The following is a 16,440-nucleotide window of genomic DNA, read 5'->3' on the forward strand; positions in this document are numbered from 1 at the left end:
CCTGGAGGGAGTGAGACCCTTTTTCAAACTCTCCTGTATTTTAATGTGACTTTGTACACTGTTTCTTTTGGTTGTGGAGTCTGACAAACTCCACAGACCTCTTTTACATTGTCATACTGCACCTTCAGTGCAGTGGCCCAGGGAAGTCCTTCAGATTTTCCAAAGGTTTAAATACCTTCTCTTGGATAAACTACTGTTTCCAAGACCAGTAAAGTGAAATTGACTTTACTTACAATTGTAACTTTCTAGACCTAGCACGCACTATCTTACAATAGGGTGCTGGAGTGGTTACTTAGTATCCCCTTTGTCTAGCTTCTCATGTAACATTTTTATGTAACCCTTTCCTCACTGAATGGCTAGTGGCAATGGTTTAGTTTTAACTACAATGGTGTGCATTTACCGCGGGCTGCTTCCGCAGCTGCAGTAAAGCACTCGGGCAATTTTTGTCAAAATGGCCCTGGTCTTCTTTTTTCACCATTTCTTTGTGGAAAGGGCCCCTTTTTAGATTTACTCTGCATGCCAAACCAGGTTTGGTCCCTTTGTTCGCTTTGCCTTCGGCGGGATTCACGAGTGAAGCCCAACTCTGGCTCCAGGGTGTCTGGGGTGGGCAGGAAGTGAGGGAGGTGCCTGAAACTCCCTGTGCTTAGTCTCCAAGGAGACCCAAATGCACTCTGTGATGATTGGCCAGCTGAATGTCCGGCAAGGACCGCCACCCTGCTGGGTGACGGCTAGGCTGGAATGAATGGGAGAGAACTGAATAAAAGGCGCTGCTTTTTACTTGGAAGGCAGAGTCTACCACTGGACGTAGGAACCGAAGAAGAATTTGAAGCGGACGCCTGCTGCAACTCTTAGACCATTGGTTTGCCCGGTGAAGCCCTGCTGCTGTGCTGAAACTCCAAATTCGTATCGACAAAGAAGCCCCTGCAAGGACGACTTCTCCCTTTTGAGTTGGTGGGAACAATCAACTCCAAAGTAAGCCACCTGGACATTCTCTCGGAGCTGGTTGCATTTCCACTGAGTTGCTGCTGGAAAACGAAACGGCAGGGAGAGGAACGCCAGATTGTTTGTTGCTTTTAAGTTGGCCAAGAGCTCCATGGAGATCCTCTGGACTCCCAGGAAGCAGGACTGACTGAGCCTAAGCCCCCTCAACAGAGTGTGGGACCCCAGAAGCAAGGAAAGTCCATCTCGATAGCCAGAGACCGCAGTGTTGCTATTTGCGGTAGTCGCGAGGAGCTGAAACACTGAAGTGCCACTTGCTGGAAAGATTGAGGGTTGCGAGTGGTGACTGTCCCATTGTAGTGCAGGAGTCCTCCCTCTTGTCCCCACAACTGAGGCCCAGGAACAGTGAGATCTGTAGAGCTGCACAGGTACAGAAGTCATCTGCTGCACTTTTTCTTCAATCCAAAGGTACTGTAAAGTCTGAGAGAACTTGCCTCTTATTGTTGAGTTGCTTGCATCGTCTACTATTCACAAGTCTGAACAGTTTGTGGCCCTAAATTTGATTATACTTTTCTTCAAAGACTTCTAAAACATTGTGCAAAGACTTTTGACTTTTGCCCATTGACTTTGGCTTAACCTGTTCTACTGAATGACTTTGCTTAGGGGATCCAAAAGTATTTGCCTGCTTAAGAATATTTGTGGTCTCTGGTTTGTTCTAATAACCTTTGCCTTTACCAATTCCTAAAAGTATTCTAAATGCACACAGTAATATATTAATGTTCCCAGCATCCTAGCTATTTAAGTGACCTGAGGTGTGGGTTGTGACTGTGGGCCATCCCATAAGGGTTTTTACTGATTTAGAAACTAAGTGTGTAGTTTTGAAGTGTATTTGTGTGTTGCTTTTATATTGCTCCCTTCTGAATAAGGCTTATTCTAACTGACTGATAAATTAATAATTGTTTATTCAAGAAACAAGTGTTTATTTGAATACTAGTCACTGAATCTATGTAACTCCACTACAGCTCACATTGACCCCGCTTGAGATAAGCCTGGCTGCTCAACGCGCTACCAACCTGTGTAGAACAAGAATATACCAAGGGTTGGGTCCCTATTGCCAGGAGGTCAGGGTTGTTATAGTGCACCCAAAGGGTACTGCATACAAGCTTGCCTAACAAGGGGTTCCAAGCAAGTTCGTCTTGGGGTTAGTTGGTCCCACCAACAAAAGGGGAGAAGTCGTAGTTTCCGGGCTTCTCTAGTCGATTCGAAATATAAAGCTTCAGCACTGCAGCAGAGCTTCACTGGGCAACCCAACGGTCCAGGAGGGTGCAGCAAGCTACTCTTCCAGTTTCTTCTTCAATTCCTTTGTCGAGTGGTCGACTCTGCCTTCCTTGCAAAAGAATTAGCCTTTTATGAAAGTCTCTCCCATTAATTTGCATCCTGGCTGTTACTTGCACAGGGCCAGCCAGCCAGCCAATCCCCTTTGGGTGCATTCTTGTAGCCAAGGAGAATAAGCACAGGGAGTTTCGGGAACCTTCCTGCCCCGCCAGAGCCGGAGGCGGCTTCATTCGTGAATCCAGCCAAAGACCAAATGAACAAAGGGACCAGTGTCGGGAGGATGGCTCAGGGGCAACGTTTTGGAAGCAAAACGGCACGGAGCAATATAGGTTCGATCCCCGGGTCCGCTGTTAGGGAGATTTATCAGAAATGTGCCAATTCCCTTCTACCTTAGAGAACCCCAGCTCTTTTTGCTGGACTTTAGGAATTTAATTTCTTACTTGGCGAGAGTGAGATCATTTTCCCCACTCATGTATTTTTCTGTGATTTATTCTTTGCGTTTCTTTTCAAACTTTGTAGTCTGACAAACTCCATAGGCATCATCTTTACATTGTGACACACAGCACCTTCAGTGCAGTGGCACAGGGAAGACTTAGATTTCCTACAGGATTAAATACCTTCTCTTGGTGTAACTACTGTTTCCAAGAGCAGTGAAGTGAAATTGACTTTACTTACGAATTGTAACTTTCTAGACCCAGCACACACTATCTTACCATAGGGTGCTGGAGGGGTTACTTAGTATCCCCTTTGTCTAGTTTCTCATTTAACATTTTTATGTTACCCTTTCTACAATTAATAGCTGGTGGCATTGGTTTACTTTTTACTACCATTGTGTGTTTTTACCGCAATCAGCAATTGCTGAATTGGTAAAGCACCCATGGGTGCCCATTTTGTCAAATGGCCCTGGTCTTCTTTTTTCCGCCATTTCTTCCTAGAAAGTTCCTTCTTAAGATTTACTCTGCGTGCCAAACCAGATTTGGTCCCTTTGTTCATTTAGTCTTTGGCGGGATTCACGAGTGAAGCCTGCCTGTGGCTCCAGATTGTCTGGTAGGATCAGGAAGCGAGGGAGGTGCCCAAAACTCCCCGTGCTTAGTCTCCTAGGAATGCCCTGTTAGGTGATTGGCCGGCTGGCTGTCAGGCAAGGACAGCCACCCTGCTGGGTGACTGACAGGTAGGCTGGAATGAATGGGAGAAACCTACATAAAAGGCAAGGCTGTTGGCTTGGAAGGCAGAGTCGACCACTGGAACAAAGAAATCCGAAGAAGAACTTGAAGAAGACGCCTGCTGCAACTCCTGGACCGTTGGTTTGCCCGGTGAAGCCCTGCGGCTGTGCTGAAACTTGAAGTTTGCCTCGACGAGGGAAGCCCTGCAAGGACGAATTTTCCCCTTGAGTTGGTGGGACCAATCGACTCCAAAGTGAACTCATCTGGACATCCTCTTGGAGCTGGTTGTACTTCCTTGCTGCTGCACGAACCGAAATGCCATGGAGAGGAACACCAGATTGGAGTGCATCACTTTTAAGACAGACCAGAGCTGCTGGAAGAGCCTCTGGACCCTCAGTAAGCAGGACTGACCAATCCTGAGCCACCTCAACAGAGTGCTGGACCACAGATGCAAAGAAAGTCCAGAGTGGTATCCGTGAGACCACTGGTGCTATTTGCTGAGACGCAAGGAGCTGAAACCGCGAAGTGCCACTGAAAAGAAGCGTGTTGCAGAAGCCCTCCCTCTCGTTCCCACGACTGAGGCACAGGAACAGCAGGATCTGAAGAGCCACACAGGAACAGAAGCCAGCTGGAACCATTTCTTCTAACCAAAGAGAACTTACCTCTTGTATAGCCTTTCCTGTTCTCAGTTGTGACTTGTCTTGGTTGCCTTGCAGAGTTGCTTGCATCTTTGCCTTTCACAAGTATAGCTTGTGGCCCTTTAAGTGTTCTTTACTCCACAAACTCTTTTTGAAAACTTTGTCCAAGACTTTTATTTACCTGCCAGAAGATCTTCAGCTTTCCTAGACTTTGTTAAACTATCATTGACTTGCCTGGCTTCCTGAAAGACTCTTCTACCTCTACCTCTGTGCTTTACTTTTGCCACAGGAAAAGGTTAATTTACTTTGCATTGGAGGGTTTTAAAAAAGTACTTACCAGTTTATGAAGTGTTAACCTATCTTTTTATTCCTATAATATAACCTTTACACCACAAACAGTACAACTCTAAAAGGTACCAGTGATAAATCATTGCCCACAGTGTCCTAGCTATTGAAGTTAACTGAAGGTGCAGGAAGTATCTGTGTGCCATCCCCAATGGATATCATCTGATTTAGAGTAACCAAGTGTGTGTTTGAAAGTATGCTTGAAAGTTGCATGTGATTTACTCCCTTCTTAAGAAGGTTTATATAACTGACTGTTTAATTAATAAATTGTTTAATCAAGAGACCTTGACAGTTTATTTGAATAACTGTCACTGTGAAACTCTGTGTTACAAACTTTCTGCTCACATTAACCCTTCTTCAGATAAGCCTGGCTGCTCAGCCACACTACCAACCTGTGTAGTTCAGACTCATACCAAAGGTTGGGTCCCTATTGACAGGAGGTCAGGGTTGTTGTAGTGCACCCAAAGGGTACGGCATACAATCTTGCCTAACGTCCACGCTTAGAAACATCTGGGTATTAAGCGCGTTATAAATAACAAATAATAAACCTAGTTTGGCGCGCAGAGTAAATCTCAAGAAGGACCTTACAAACAAGAAATGGCAAAAAAAATAGAAGACTGGGCCATTTTGACAAAATGGGCACCCATGGGTGCAATACTGCAGCTGCGAATGCAGCCTGGTAAAAACACACAATGGTAGGAAAAATTAAACCACTGCCGCCAGCCATTAATTGTATTAAGGTTAACATAGAAATGTTACATGAGAAAGTAGACAAAAGGGGATACTAAGTATCCCCCCAACACTCCATGTAAGATGGTGTGTGCTGGGTCTACAAATAGAAAAGGGTTAGTAAAGTCAATTTCACTTTACTGCTCTTGGAAACAAGTAGGTTATCCAAGAGAGGGTATTTAAACCTTAAGAGACATCTGAAGGACTTCTCTGTGACACTGCACTGAAAGTGCTGTGTGTCACAATACAAAAAGATGATGCCTATGGAGTTGTCAGACTCCAGAACCAAAAGGAACACAGTGTTCAGATCAAAGCAAAATACGAGAGAGTGAGAATATGGTCTCATTCACTCCAGGATAACAATTAAAAGTCCTAAAGTCCAGCAAAAGAGCTGGGAATCTCTAAGGTAGAAGGAAATTTGCTCAGAAATAAGAATTTGCCCTAACAGTGCGTGCTTTGTATACCAACATCGTCACGTCCGAGTGTGGAGATGGAAGCTGCTGAGGGACTCAGACTTGATGACTCACAGCGCCCTCTACTGTCAAAGTTACCAAAGCTGACAGCCTTCGATCGGTATATCAAAGATGAGGAATCCGTTGGAGGAACATCCAGTAGAAAGTACATGACTCACTGGAGATAATGTGTACGTTTTGGAGAATATAAAATGTATTGCTTCTTTTGTAAACTGACCTACAGGGTCTCGTATAAAATATAATTTTACTTGAAGTAATCAGTGAGCATTTGCAGATAGTTGACTCTTGACTGGCAGTTTACAAGTCTAATATGATTACAACCAAATATTTTTATTATGGAAGTGGTAATCTTGCAAATTTTCTTCTCTTTTTCTTGTTTTAGTGGATTACCATTTATTCCATATCTGGATCATTTGCCAAATTTCAACAGATCAATGGATGGACCAGTACGGCTCCCAATTGTGGACAAATACAAGGTATGACATACATTTTATATTATTTTTAGATTGACATTTTATATTATTTTTAGATTGGGTCATCCTGAATTCCAAGTACCATTGCATTAAAATATCAGTCCACATATACCTGACAAATGAAGGTATGTTTTGGTTTATTTTATTTTTATTTTTTTATATTTTTTTTATAACTTAAAATTGGCAGAATAGCTAGTAACCTCCAGAGACCCAACTTTGTGTGAAACTACCACTTAGATCCCATTGTGCTGGTGCCAGATTATATTTTAGCCACATCTCTTCCTTGCCTATACGTTTAATGGATCCACAACATTTTTGACCTAATAGTTCACTTACACTGATAGACGTACATAAACTTGAAATATATTTCTGAGGCTTGTGGAATCTGCTTAGGTAACATGCTGTGCATAGGCTGACATCTAGTGGAAGCTGCGGAGTATTAGTTTGTTTTTCGAAACTCGAAAAGGGCGTCGACACAGGGCGTGCCAGTAATACTATCCCTAGTGTGACGTCCACTGTACCCATGATCCCTCACGTGTCTAGGACCCTCAGTTTTTTTCCGCCATTCTGGTCGGAAGCATTTCGCGGAGTTCCCTGGCCTTAGCCATACACTTGCTAAATATTGTTAAATTTACCCATTTCTCCACCCCAACTTCGAGTCACCAAACTTCCACACTCGACGCTGGCCCGGAGAAGAATTCGACTGTCGACAGCTGCACGACGGATTTGGGCCTAGGAAGGCCTCAGGCCTCGGCCCTGCAAGTAGGGAGATTGGGGGGTGGACATACTCTACACTCTTTTGGTATATAGGTACATTCTTATATATTCCTACACTTCCAAGCCCGCTGCCTTAAGGTGCGTATGGAGGGTACCCCTTTCCAATTCTGCCCCAAGTGCAACCGCAAATACCCTTGGGTCGACAGGCACGCCACGTGCAATCTCTGCTTGCCGAGGGACCACCCCGAGGCGAACTGCAGAGCGTGTAGTAGGTTTAAACCCAAAACACTTAAGGACCATTCGATCAAACGTTGGGCCCGCCACGCCAGGCGTCAAGAGGCCATGGCAGCGGAGGGCGCCTTCAGCGATGGCAGCGACGCCATGCTTTCGGACGGCGAGGGCATTATGGCGTCGAAAGACAGCCGAGCGCAAGTCCCCGACCTCGGAAGGTCGTCCGGCAGGGCGGCTATGAGGAAGACCCCCGGCGACACAAGCGCTTCCCACAGCACTTCCACAAAACACACAAAGTCCAACCGGGACTCGACGCGCACGTCGAGTTCTCGGAAAGAGACGCATAGAGAACGGTCTGAATCGGCGTTCTCGATCACAATCGCCGCATGACTCCAGGCAATCATCCACTGTTGCCAAGAGTGCCCCGCTCCCCAAGGTAAGGGAAGTTCGATCGTCGGAGGACGAAGCCGACTTCCATCCCCTTACCGCACTCCAGGAGTCGGCGCCCGCAGTCCGCGTTACGGCGGCTCCCAAACCCCTACCTCCACACTCGAAGGAGAGGGACACTACCCCCGAACCTCGACGCCAGGCATCGAAAGGCTCCGTAGGGGCGAAAAAACAGGGAAAACACTCTTCCACTCACGGGGAGAGGGAAAAACAACAAAGGAAGCAGCCTCTGCCTACTTCCACACCTTTAAGACACTCCACTCCTCAGAAACAGACAGACAAGTCCAAGTCTTCTGCTATCACAAAAACCCCTACTCAGACCACCAGGTCTAGTCAGGATAAGTCAGAAAAACTTCCAGAAAGGGTCATCCCCAGTTCTAGAGAATGGTCTAGTGATGACATAGACTGGGTCATGTCAAGGATGCCATCATTGACCGATTTGTCCGCTAAAAACCCTGAACACTTTATCTCATGTACTCCCGTGTGGTCAGCTCCCTCAGGCTCTAAGGATCCTATAACTCCAAGTAAAAAGTCCCGGTTTGAAACACCAACACGGTCTTCGGACCCCTTCTATGTACAGCCATACTCTCAGTATCAAGGAGAGACATCCTTTTGTGAGGATCCAGATTTGGGTATGTTGGAAGAACAAACTGGTACGGGCTACTATGGGGATGATGAGGACCAAGAAGAGGATGAGGTCGATCCAGAAACCTAGAGTAGATTAGGAACCCCCGGTTACCGACTCCCCTGTCGACAACCAACCTCTCCTGAATGAAGTGCTGTCTCGAGCAGCTGAACATTTCCACATTGACACCCAGGGTGCTCAAGAGGAGAGGGACTTCGCCGAAGAGTTAGTGGGAGAAAGGAGGCCTGTTGCTCAGGCCATCCCTATCCTGAAGTCTATTCAAAAGAGAATAGACCCTTCACTCGTAAATCCTAACCTCACCAGAGCAGTGAACCCCAGGATTGAGAACCTTTTCAGGGCAGCCCAATCAGACCCACTGTAAATAAGGGGACATCTGAAGCCGGACTCCCTAGTTGTTAGAAACACCCGTAAGAGGGCTGGAACACCCTTGTCATCGTCCGAAGCTCCTCCCAACAAGGAGAGCAAGAAACTGTATGGGTTGGGCAGGAAAGTTGCCTCCACTTCCGCATACCAGGCAAGGATTGCCAACTCCACCACCCTGTTGGCCAGCTACAACTGCCATCAATGGGAAGAAGTCGCAGCACTCATAGACTCCACCCCAGAATCCTTAAAGAGCCAGATGGCACGAGTTTCGGCGGAAGGAAGAGCCGTGTCCGGTTGCATTCTAAAGGCAACCTTTGATGCCGCGGATAACGCCGGCAGATTGATAGCAGAAGGAACTGTTATCAAGAGACCCGCTTGGTTAAGGCAGTCTGGATTCAAGGCTGAAACCCAAGCATCATTGTTAGATAAACCGGTGGAGCCGGATCTGTTTGGTAAGGCGGTCAAGGACGCGCTGAAAAATGCCAAGGACGAGTATGAAACACTGAAATCCCTAGGCCAACTAACCAATAAACCCCCTAATCAGAGAGGGAATGGCAATGTTCGTCGCCCACGCAGCCAAAATTCACAGAGAGGATCTAACTATTCCCAGGGGCAGGGTACACCGTGGAGCAATAATAACCAACAGTCTACCCAGGGTTACGGCAGGGGTAATAAGAGAGGACGTGGGAAAGGTAGAGGCAGCCCCAGTAGAGGAGGTAGCACGCCTCCACCAAAACAGTGACGCTCAGTTCAGGGTCCCTTCTCACGCAACCCCAGTAGGGGGACGCATTTCCAACTTCACCCAAGCTTGGGAAGGGATCACATCAGACAGATGGGTGCTGTCCACAGTATTCGCAGGGTACTGCATAGAACTGTTGGAGCGTCCCCGAAACCATCCTCCACGACAAAGAATACATTCTTTGGACCACCAGAAGATCCTCCTCGAGGAGATAGTCAATCTGCTAGCAAAGGACGCGATAGAACTCGTCCCGGGAGACCAGGTAAACAAGGGTATTTATTCAACTTACTTCCTTGTGCCAAAAAAAGATTTGACAATGCGTCCAGTATTGGACTTACGGCCTGCCAACAAGTATGTCAAGCCCCAAAAGTTTCGCATGACTACTCTCCAGGAGGTAATCCCCCTCCTAAAAAAGGGGATTACATGGCAACATTGGACATGAAAGATGCCTATTTTCATATTTCCATGTTCCCAGCACACAGAAAGTACTTGTGCTTCAAGGTGGACGGTCGGCACTACCAGTTCAAGGTACTGCCCTTCGGGATAGCTTCGGCTCCAAGGGTATTCACCAAGGTACTGGCGGTGGCGGCGGCACACCTACGCAGGGAGGCAATCCCGGTGTACCCTTACCTAGACGACTGCCTCATCACCGGGGGAGACCCCAGTAATTTGCAGAGCAAACATTCAAAGGACAATCGACCTCCTTTTCGAATTGGGTTTCTCAATAGACGAGAAACAGTCAAGTCTCGTGCCAAGCACATCCAAACAGTTCCTAGGAGCTATCCTAGACACTCCAGAGGGGTTGACCTTTCCTTCCGAGGTAAGAATTCAGAATGTACTGCTGGAAATTCCGCAATATCAGTCCGGTCGCCAGTTAACGGTACGCAAAGCAATGCGTTTGCTGGACATGATGGCGTCATGTATTTACCTGGTCCTCCACGCGCGCCTGCGCATGCGTCCCATGCAAGAATGGTTGGCGAAACAGTGGCCTCAGGCAAGTGGTCAGTAGGACGATCTAGTGGTCGTTTCGCCAACACTTGTACAAAGCCTTCACTGGTGGACAAGAGAGAATCTGTCCAAGGGGAAACCCTTTTACGATCCCGGGATACAGGCAGTAGTCACAACCGATGCATGCCTGACGGGGTGGGGAGCTCACCATCTCCACCACACAGCTCAGGGTCTCTGGTCGCACTCAGTGGCCAAGAATCACATCAACCTGTTAGAGCTTCTGGCAGTATTCAGAGCACTTCAAGAGTTCGGGCCCTACCTGTTAAATCTGTCAGTGCAAATCCGGACGGACAGCACTACCTGTTCTACCTGAACAAGCAAGGAGGGACTCGGTCGCCAAATCTGTCCAAGCTTGCCCAGAAAATCTGGATATGGGCACTCGGACGGAACATCTTCCTGTCATCGCAACATGTTCCAGGGGATCTCAATTCCCTAGCGGATGCTCTGAGCAGAGACCCCCTCCCAGAGGAACACGAATGGTGTCTGCACAGAGAAGTCGTAGAAGATATTTTCTCTCAGTGGGGTTTCCCCACTATAGACCTATTCGCCACAAGCGAAAACAAACAATGCCCAGGATTCGCATCCAGGTTCCCCAACCAGACTCCCAGGGGGAACGACCTGTGGATGAACTGGTCAGGGATGTTTGCGTACGCTTTTCCACCAACTCCTCTAATCAGGAAGGTTGTCAACAAGATGAACAGAGAATCGATGACGCTCGTCCTAGTTGCTCCCATGTGGGCAAGACAACTGTGGGTCCCACACTTACGCAGATTGGCGGTGTGCGAACCCATCAAACTTCCGGGCTGGTACAACCTACTGTCCCAGCACCAAGGTCAAACAGTGCATCCTCAACCCAACTCAATGAACCTGGCAGTATGGCTCCCGAGGTCATAGAGTTCGGACATCGCAGTTTACCACAGAGGTGTAAGGACATCCTAAAGGAATCTAGAAAACCTAACACAAGGCACTGCTACTTTGACAAATGGAAGAGATTTGTTATCTGGTGCCAGAATAAACAAATCAACCCAGTTGATTGCACTCCTTCCACTATTGTTACATACATGCTCCACCTGCTGGACGCAGGACTGGTTTTTAACTCACTGAAGGTACACCTGGCAGCCGTGTCAGCATACACCACTTCCCATTACAAGGTGTTGTGGTGGAAAGTACCAGTAGTTAAAGCCTTCATGGAAGGAGTAAAGAGACTTCACCCTCCTATTTCAAACCCACCACCAGGATGGGACCTTGATGTGGTGCTATCTAAGCTCATGGGCCCCCCATTCGAGCCCATGCACAAAAGCAGTCTCAAACACCTGACTTACAAAACAGCCTTCTTAGTAGCAATTACATCTATAAGAAGAGTCAGTGAAATTCAGGCTCTGTCAGTGCAAGATCCCTTCTTTACTGTCCATAGAGATAAACTGGTTTTACGCACACACCCTAGGTTTTCACCTAAGTTAATTTCAAAATTCCACGTGCACCAGTCCAGCGAGCTTCCGGCTTTCTTCCAAGACCCAAAAAGCTCGGCTGAGGTGAAACTACACACACTAGATGTGCATAGGGCAGTCCTCTACTATGTAAAAAAGACCAGACTGCTAAGGAAAACAGATCAGCTGTTTGTCTCCGTAGCTACAGGCAGAGAGGGGGATCACGCCTCTAAAGGTGCCATCTCCAAGTGGATTATTAACTGTATCCAGCTGTGTTACTCACTTTCTGAAAATACTCTGCCTTTCACGCCTAGGGCCCACTCTACAAGAGGCATTGGGGCCACTCTGGCTTTCATTGCAAATGTACCCCTTGACACCATTTGCAAAGCAGCTACTTGGAGCTCTATTCACACTTTTACTCAGCACTACTGCATTGACACTCATTCCAAGACAGATACACAAGTGGGACAAGCGGTTCGAAGACATTTATTTGCTCATGACCCTTCTCGCATCCCACCTCCTTCAGGTACTGCTCGCTAATCTATGCACAGCATGTGATCTAAGCAGATTCCACAAGCCTCAGAAGGGATACATTACTCACCGTAATCGTATTTCTGATTATTGTATCTGCTTAGATTCACATGCGACCCACCCTTCCTCCCCTCTGAGAGAAGGCGCATGGATGCTTGTAGTCTTACCTTTCTATCTATCTGCTTGGATTATCTGTACTCGCACTACTCCTCATGCTACCTCATGTCAGAAAAAATACAATCTGAGGGTCCTAGACACGTGAGGGATCATGGGTACAGTGGACGTCACACTAGGGATAGTATTACTGGCTCGCCCTGTGTCGACGCCCTTTTCCAGTTTCGAAAAACAAACTGTAATACTCTGCAGCTTCCACTAGATGAAATAAGATTACGGTGAGTAATGTATCCATACTTCTGCAGCTGACCATTTTTGTAATGGAATATCTGAAGTTGTATTTTGGCAATGTCCATATTTAATTGTTACTTTAATAATCAAAATGTCAAGTTCCTTGTTGAATTTGTGGCTAGGAGCAGTAGGCATGTTTATTTGGCTTGTGCTTTTTCCTCCTGTCGCTGCTCCCTGGTGTACTGAGTTAGTAATTTCCTCTACAGAAGAACAGCTACATCCTGATAAATTGTCATTTTCATTAGTGATTGCTATGCAAGAATATTGTAGATCTCTGGTGAGGGCTGTACAACCACTGTTAAGATGGATTTCCAAAATGAGGCAGGTTTGGAAGATTTTGGGAGGCCAGCCACCCAGTGCTCCAGATGAGATTTTGAAGTGGATGTTTTTGACTCTCTATTTTTGAAAGTTGGTAGTAAAATTATGTTTATGGGAGTAAAAACATGAGTCCTGTTCCCGATGATAGTATTTTTATAAACCAGTTAACATATGTTCAACGAAACAGAAATGTTTTTGTGAGAATTAACTTTACACCAAGTTATTCATGCATATTAAAAGGTACATTTTACCTCTTCATAATTATAGTAGTTCATTCCTGTGGTAGTACATGAACTTCTGGTCCAAACACATCCATGGAACTGTTTGAATCAAAGCAGGGGCAAAAGCTCATATGTGTATATTTCTTGGAATTTTTTTACTCCCTATTATAATATTTTGGGAGTATTTGCCTATTTTTAAGGAGTAAACGCCAATACACCCCTTATCTTTGGGGCTGGCACCCTCCTACGATGGTGAATAATAGACACCAATAGGTTAACCAAACCCATTCATGTTAAGGTAGCAGAGCGGCAAGGCTTCGTTTCAGGAAGGGTGTGAGTTGTCTAGGGCTGGTGGCAGTGGTTTCGTTTTAACTACCATGGTGTGCGTTTCGCAGCTGCAGTAAAGCACCCATGGGTACCATTTTTGTCAAAATGGACCCGGTCTTCTTTTTTCTCCATTTCTTTGTGGAAAGGTTTTTCTTGAGATTTACTCTGCGTGCCAAACCAGGTTTAGGCCCATTGTTCGCTTTGCTTTTGGCGGGATTCATGAGTGAAGCCCGCCTCTGGCTCCAGGGTGTCTGGGGTAGGCAGGAAGTGAGGGAGGTGCCGAAACTCTCTGTGCTTATTCTCCTAGGTGACCCACATGCACTCTGTAATGATTGGCCAGCTGACTGTCTGGCAAGGACAGCCACTCTGCTGGGTGACTGACAGATAGGCTGGAATGAATGGGATAGAACTGTCTGAAAGGCTAGTCCTTTGGCTTGGAAGGCAGAGTTGACCACTGGACGAAGAAGAACTTGAAGAGGACGCCTGCTGCTCTGCTGGAACTCCAAATTCGTATTGACAGAGAAGCCCCTGCAAGGACGACCTACTCCCTTGAGTTGGTGGAACCAATCCGCTCCAAAGTAAGCCACCTGGACATCCATCTCAGAGCTGGTTGAATTTCCACAGAGTTGCTGCTGGAAACCGTATATCCAGGGAGAGGAACACCGGATTGTGTGCGTTGCTTTTAAGCTGGCCAACAACTCCAGGAAGATACTCTGGACCCCCAGGAAGCAGGACTGACCAAGCCTGAGCCCCCTCAACAGAATGCGGGACCCCAGAAGCAAGGAAAGTCCATCTCGACAGCCAGGAACCGCGGTGTTGCTATTTGCGGTAGACGCGAGGAGCTGAAATACCGAACAGCCACTGAAAGGGAAGTTTGCCGGTTGCGAGTTTTGACCATGCCAGTGCATTGCAAGAGTCCCCTGACGTCCTCCCTCTTGTGCCCACGACTGAGGCCCAGGAACAGCAAGACCTGCAGAGCTGCACAGGAACAAGAGTCACCTGCTGCATCTTTTTCTTCATTTTAAAGGTACTGTACAAAGTCTGAGAGAACTTGCCTCTTGCCGTAGAGTTGCTTGCATCTTCTACTACTCACAAGCCTAAGCTGCTTGTGGCCCTACGTTAGATTCTTCTTTTCATCAAAGACTCCTAAGAACCTGTACCAAGACTTTTACACTTAACAACCAGAAGTGCTTCATCCTATATGACTTTTTCCCATTGACTTTTGCTTAGCCTTTTGTACAGAATGACTCTTTCTGGAGGGATCCGAAAGTATTTGCCTGCTTAAGAATATTTGTGGTCTCTTGTATGTTCTAAATCTTTTCCTTTGACTTATTACTATCTGATTCTAAATGCAACAGTGATATATTAATGTCCCCAGCACCCTAGCAATTGAAGTCACCTGTGGGTGTAGGTAGTGTCTGTGGGCCATCCCAAAAAGATATCTACTGATTTAGAGAGTTTAAGAGTGTGTATTTCATGAAGTGTATTTGATTGTTACTATTATATTGCTCCCTTCTGAAGAAGGCGTATTCTAACTGACTGATAAATTAATAATTCCTTATGCAAGAACCCTTGAGTGTAAGAGTTACTTTGAATACTTGTAACTGTAAATCTCTGTGTAACTCCACTACAGCTCACATTGACCCCTCTTAAAATGAGCCTGGCTGCTCATCAGGATACCAAAACTGTGTAGTACAAGCTTTCACCAAAGGTTGGGTTTCCTATACCAGTAGTCAGATTTGTTTGTAGTGTTCCCAGAGGGTACTGCACATGAGATTACTTTACTTACCTGTGAATTGTGTTACTCTTCTAACAAGTAACATAGTTGGTTTCACTTCATTATTTTTGTAATAGAATAATTGTAAGAGTTAACCAACTGGTCTGTCTTACCTTGCCATTCTAACTAAGTGTAAAGTGGGGTTTGCTTCAACTGAACTGCTTTAGTGCATTTCTAAAATGGTCTTACTGAGGTTTTGCTCACCTTGATCTGCTTTAGGGCATTTCTGATATACTGTATGGAGTTATTGCTTACATTAGTCTGTTTCTCACTGATGTGAAAAGCAACATTGGTATGACTGTAATAGTTTATTACCAAATAGGTTTTACTCACCTTGTATAACTTAAGGTTATCCTAAATGTGTAGTGCGGGTTCTTATCCATCTATAAGTTGCTTAGGCCCATATAAAAGTATACAAGTTACTTTACTTGAACTCTGTTTTGAAATGTAATCTAACTGTATCCATTTTTTATGTAGAAAGATGTACATATTTTGCAAGGTTCACTCCTGCAACACTGATTGTATTACTGTTGAATTCTTGTTACTGGATATCACTGAAGGTAATGACCATTAGGCTACACTGTCCTTGAATTACTTAAATGTAAAAGTAACTAATGTGATTTTACTCCCAAAGAATAGTTTACTATTCTAAATGTCTTACTTTAGGTTTGACTTGGTGTGAATTACTGATTGTTATTGTAAATCGGGTTTATCCTTTGGTTTGCATACCATAATCATTGTTGGGTTATTATGTGTTTGATTTATGACATAGTACTTACTTTCCCTCAAGAATTCTCTTGGCCTACTTGTATTTTAAATAAACCTTTTATTTTTACAATACTTCTGGGTGTGTTTCTTCTGAACCATATGTATACTAAAAGTTCTTTGTACTTTCCTTCAGCTTTCTCTCCCTCCTAAGTTGAGCCCTGCTGTTCTCCAGCATGGGGTCTGGCATGGATTCACATTGTCATAAACATTCCGTCATCAGGCTGGGAATCCTCGGTAAAAGAAGAAAATCAGTTTCATTTGTAAACTGTCTTTCTCCTAACAACCAATCACTGAGCTCTGTGACTGCCCTCTACCGAAGCCCCTCCTCTGGCAGCCATCTTCCGATTTTTACCGCACGTTCAATTGTTGGGAGGCCCCGTGCTTAGCTCTCTAGTTTTTATTGCGATTTTCGCTTTTTGG

The 16,440-nt window shown here is 45.7% G+C and overlaps 1 protein-coding gene across 1 annotated transcript in view; it reads left to right on the plus strand.

The window, feature by feature from the left end:
• The window catches only part of GSPT1 (G1 to S phase transition 1), a 647,462-nt gene that overhangs the window by 378,137 nt on the left and 252,885 nt on the right, over positions 1-16,440 (plus strand). The window contains exon 10 of the mRNA XM_069645596.1: positions 6,005-6,098. Within this exon, the coding sequence (XP_069501697.1) occupies positions 6,005-6,098 (94 nt within the window). The remainder of the gene's footprint in view (positions 1-6,004; positions 6,099-16,440) is intronic.

The sequence above is a fragment of the Ambystoma mexicanum genome, chromosome 2p (assembly GCF_040938575.1).
Source record: "Ambystoma mexicanum isolate Mex_15411 chromosome 2p, UKY_AmexF1_1, whole genome shotgun sequence".
NCBI lineage: Eukaryota > Metazoa > Chordata > Amphibia > Caudata > Ambystomatidae > Ambystoma > Ambystoma mexicanum.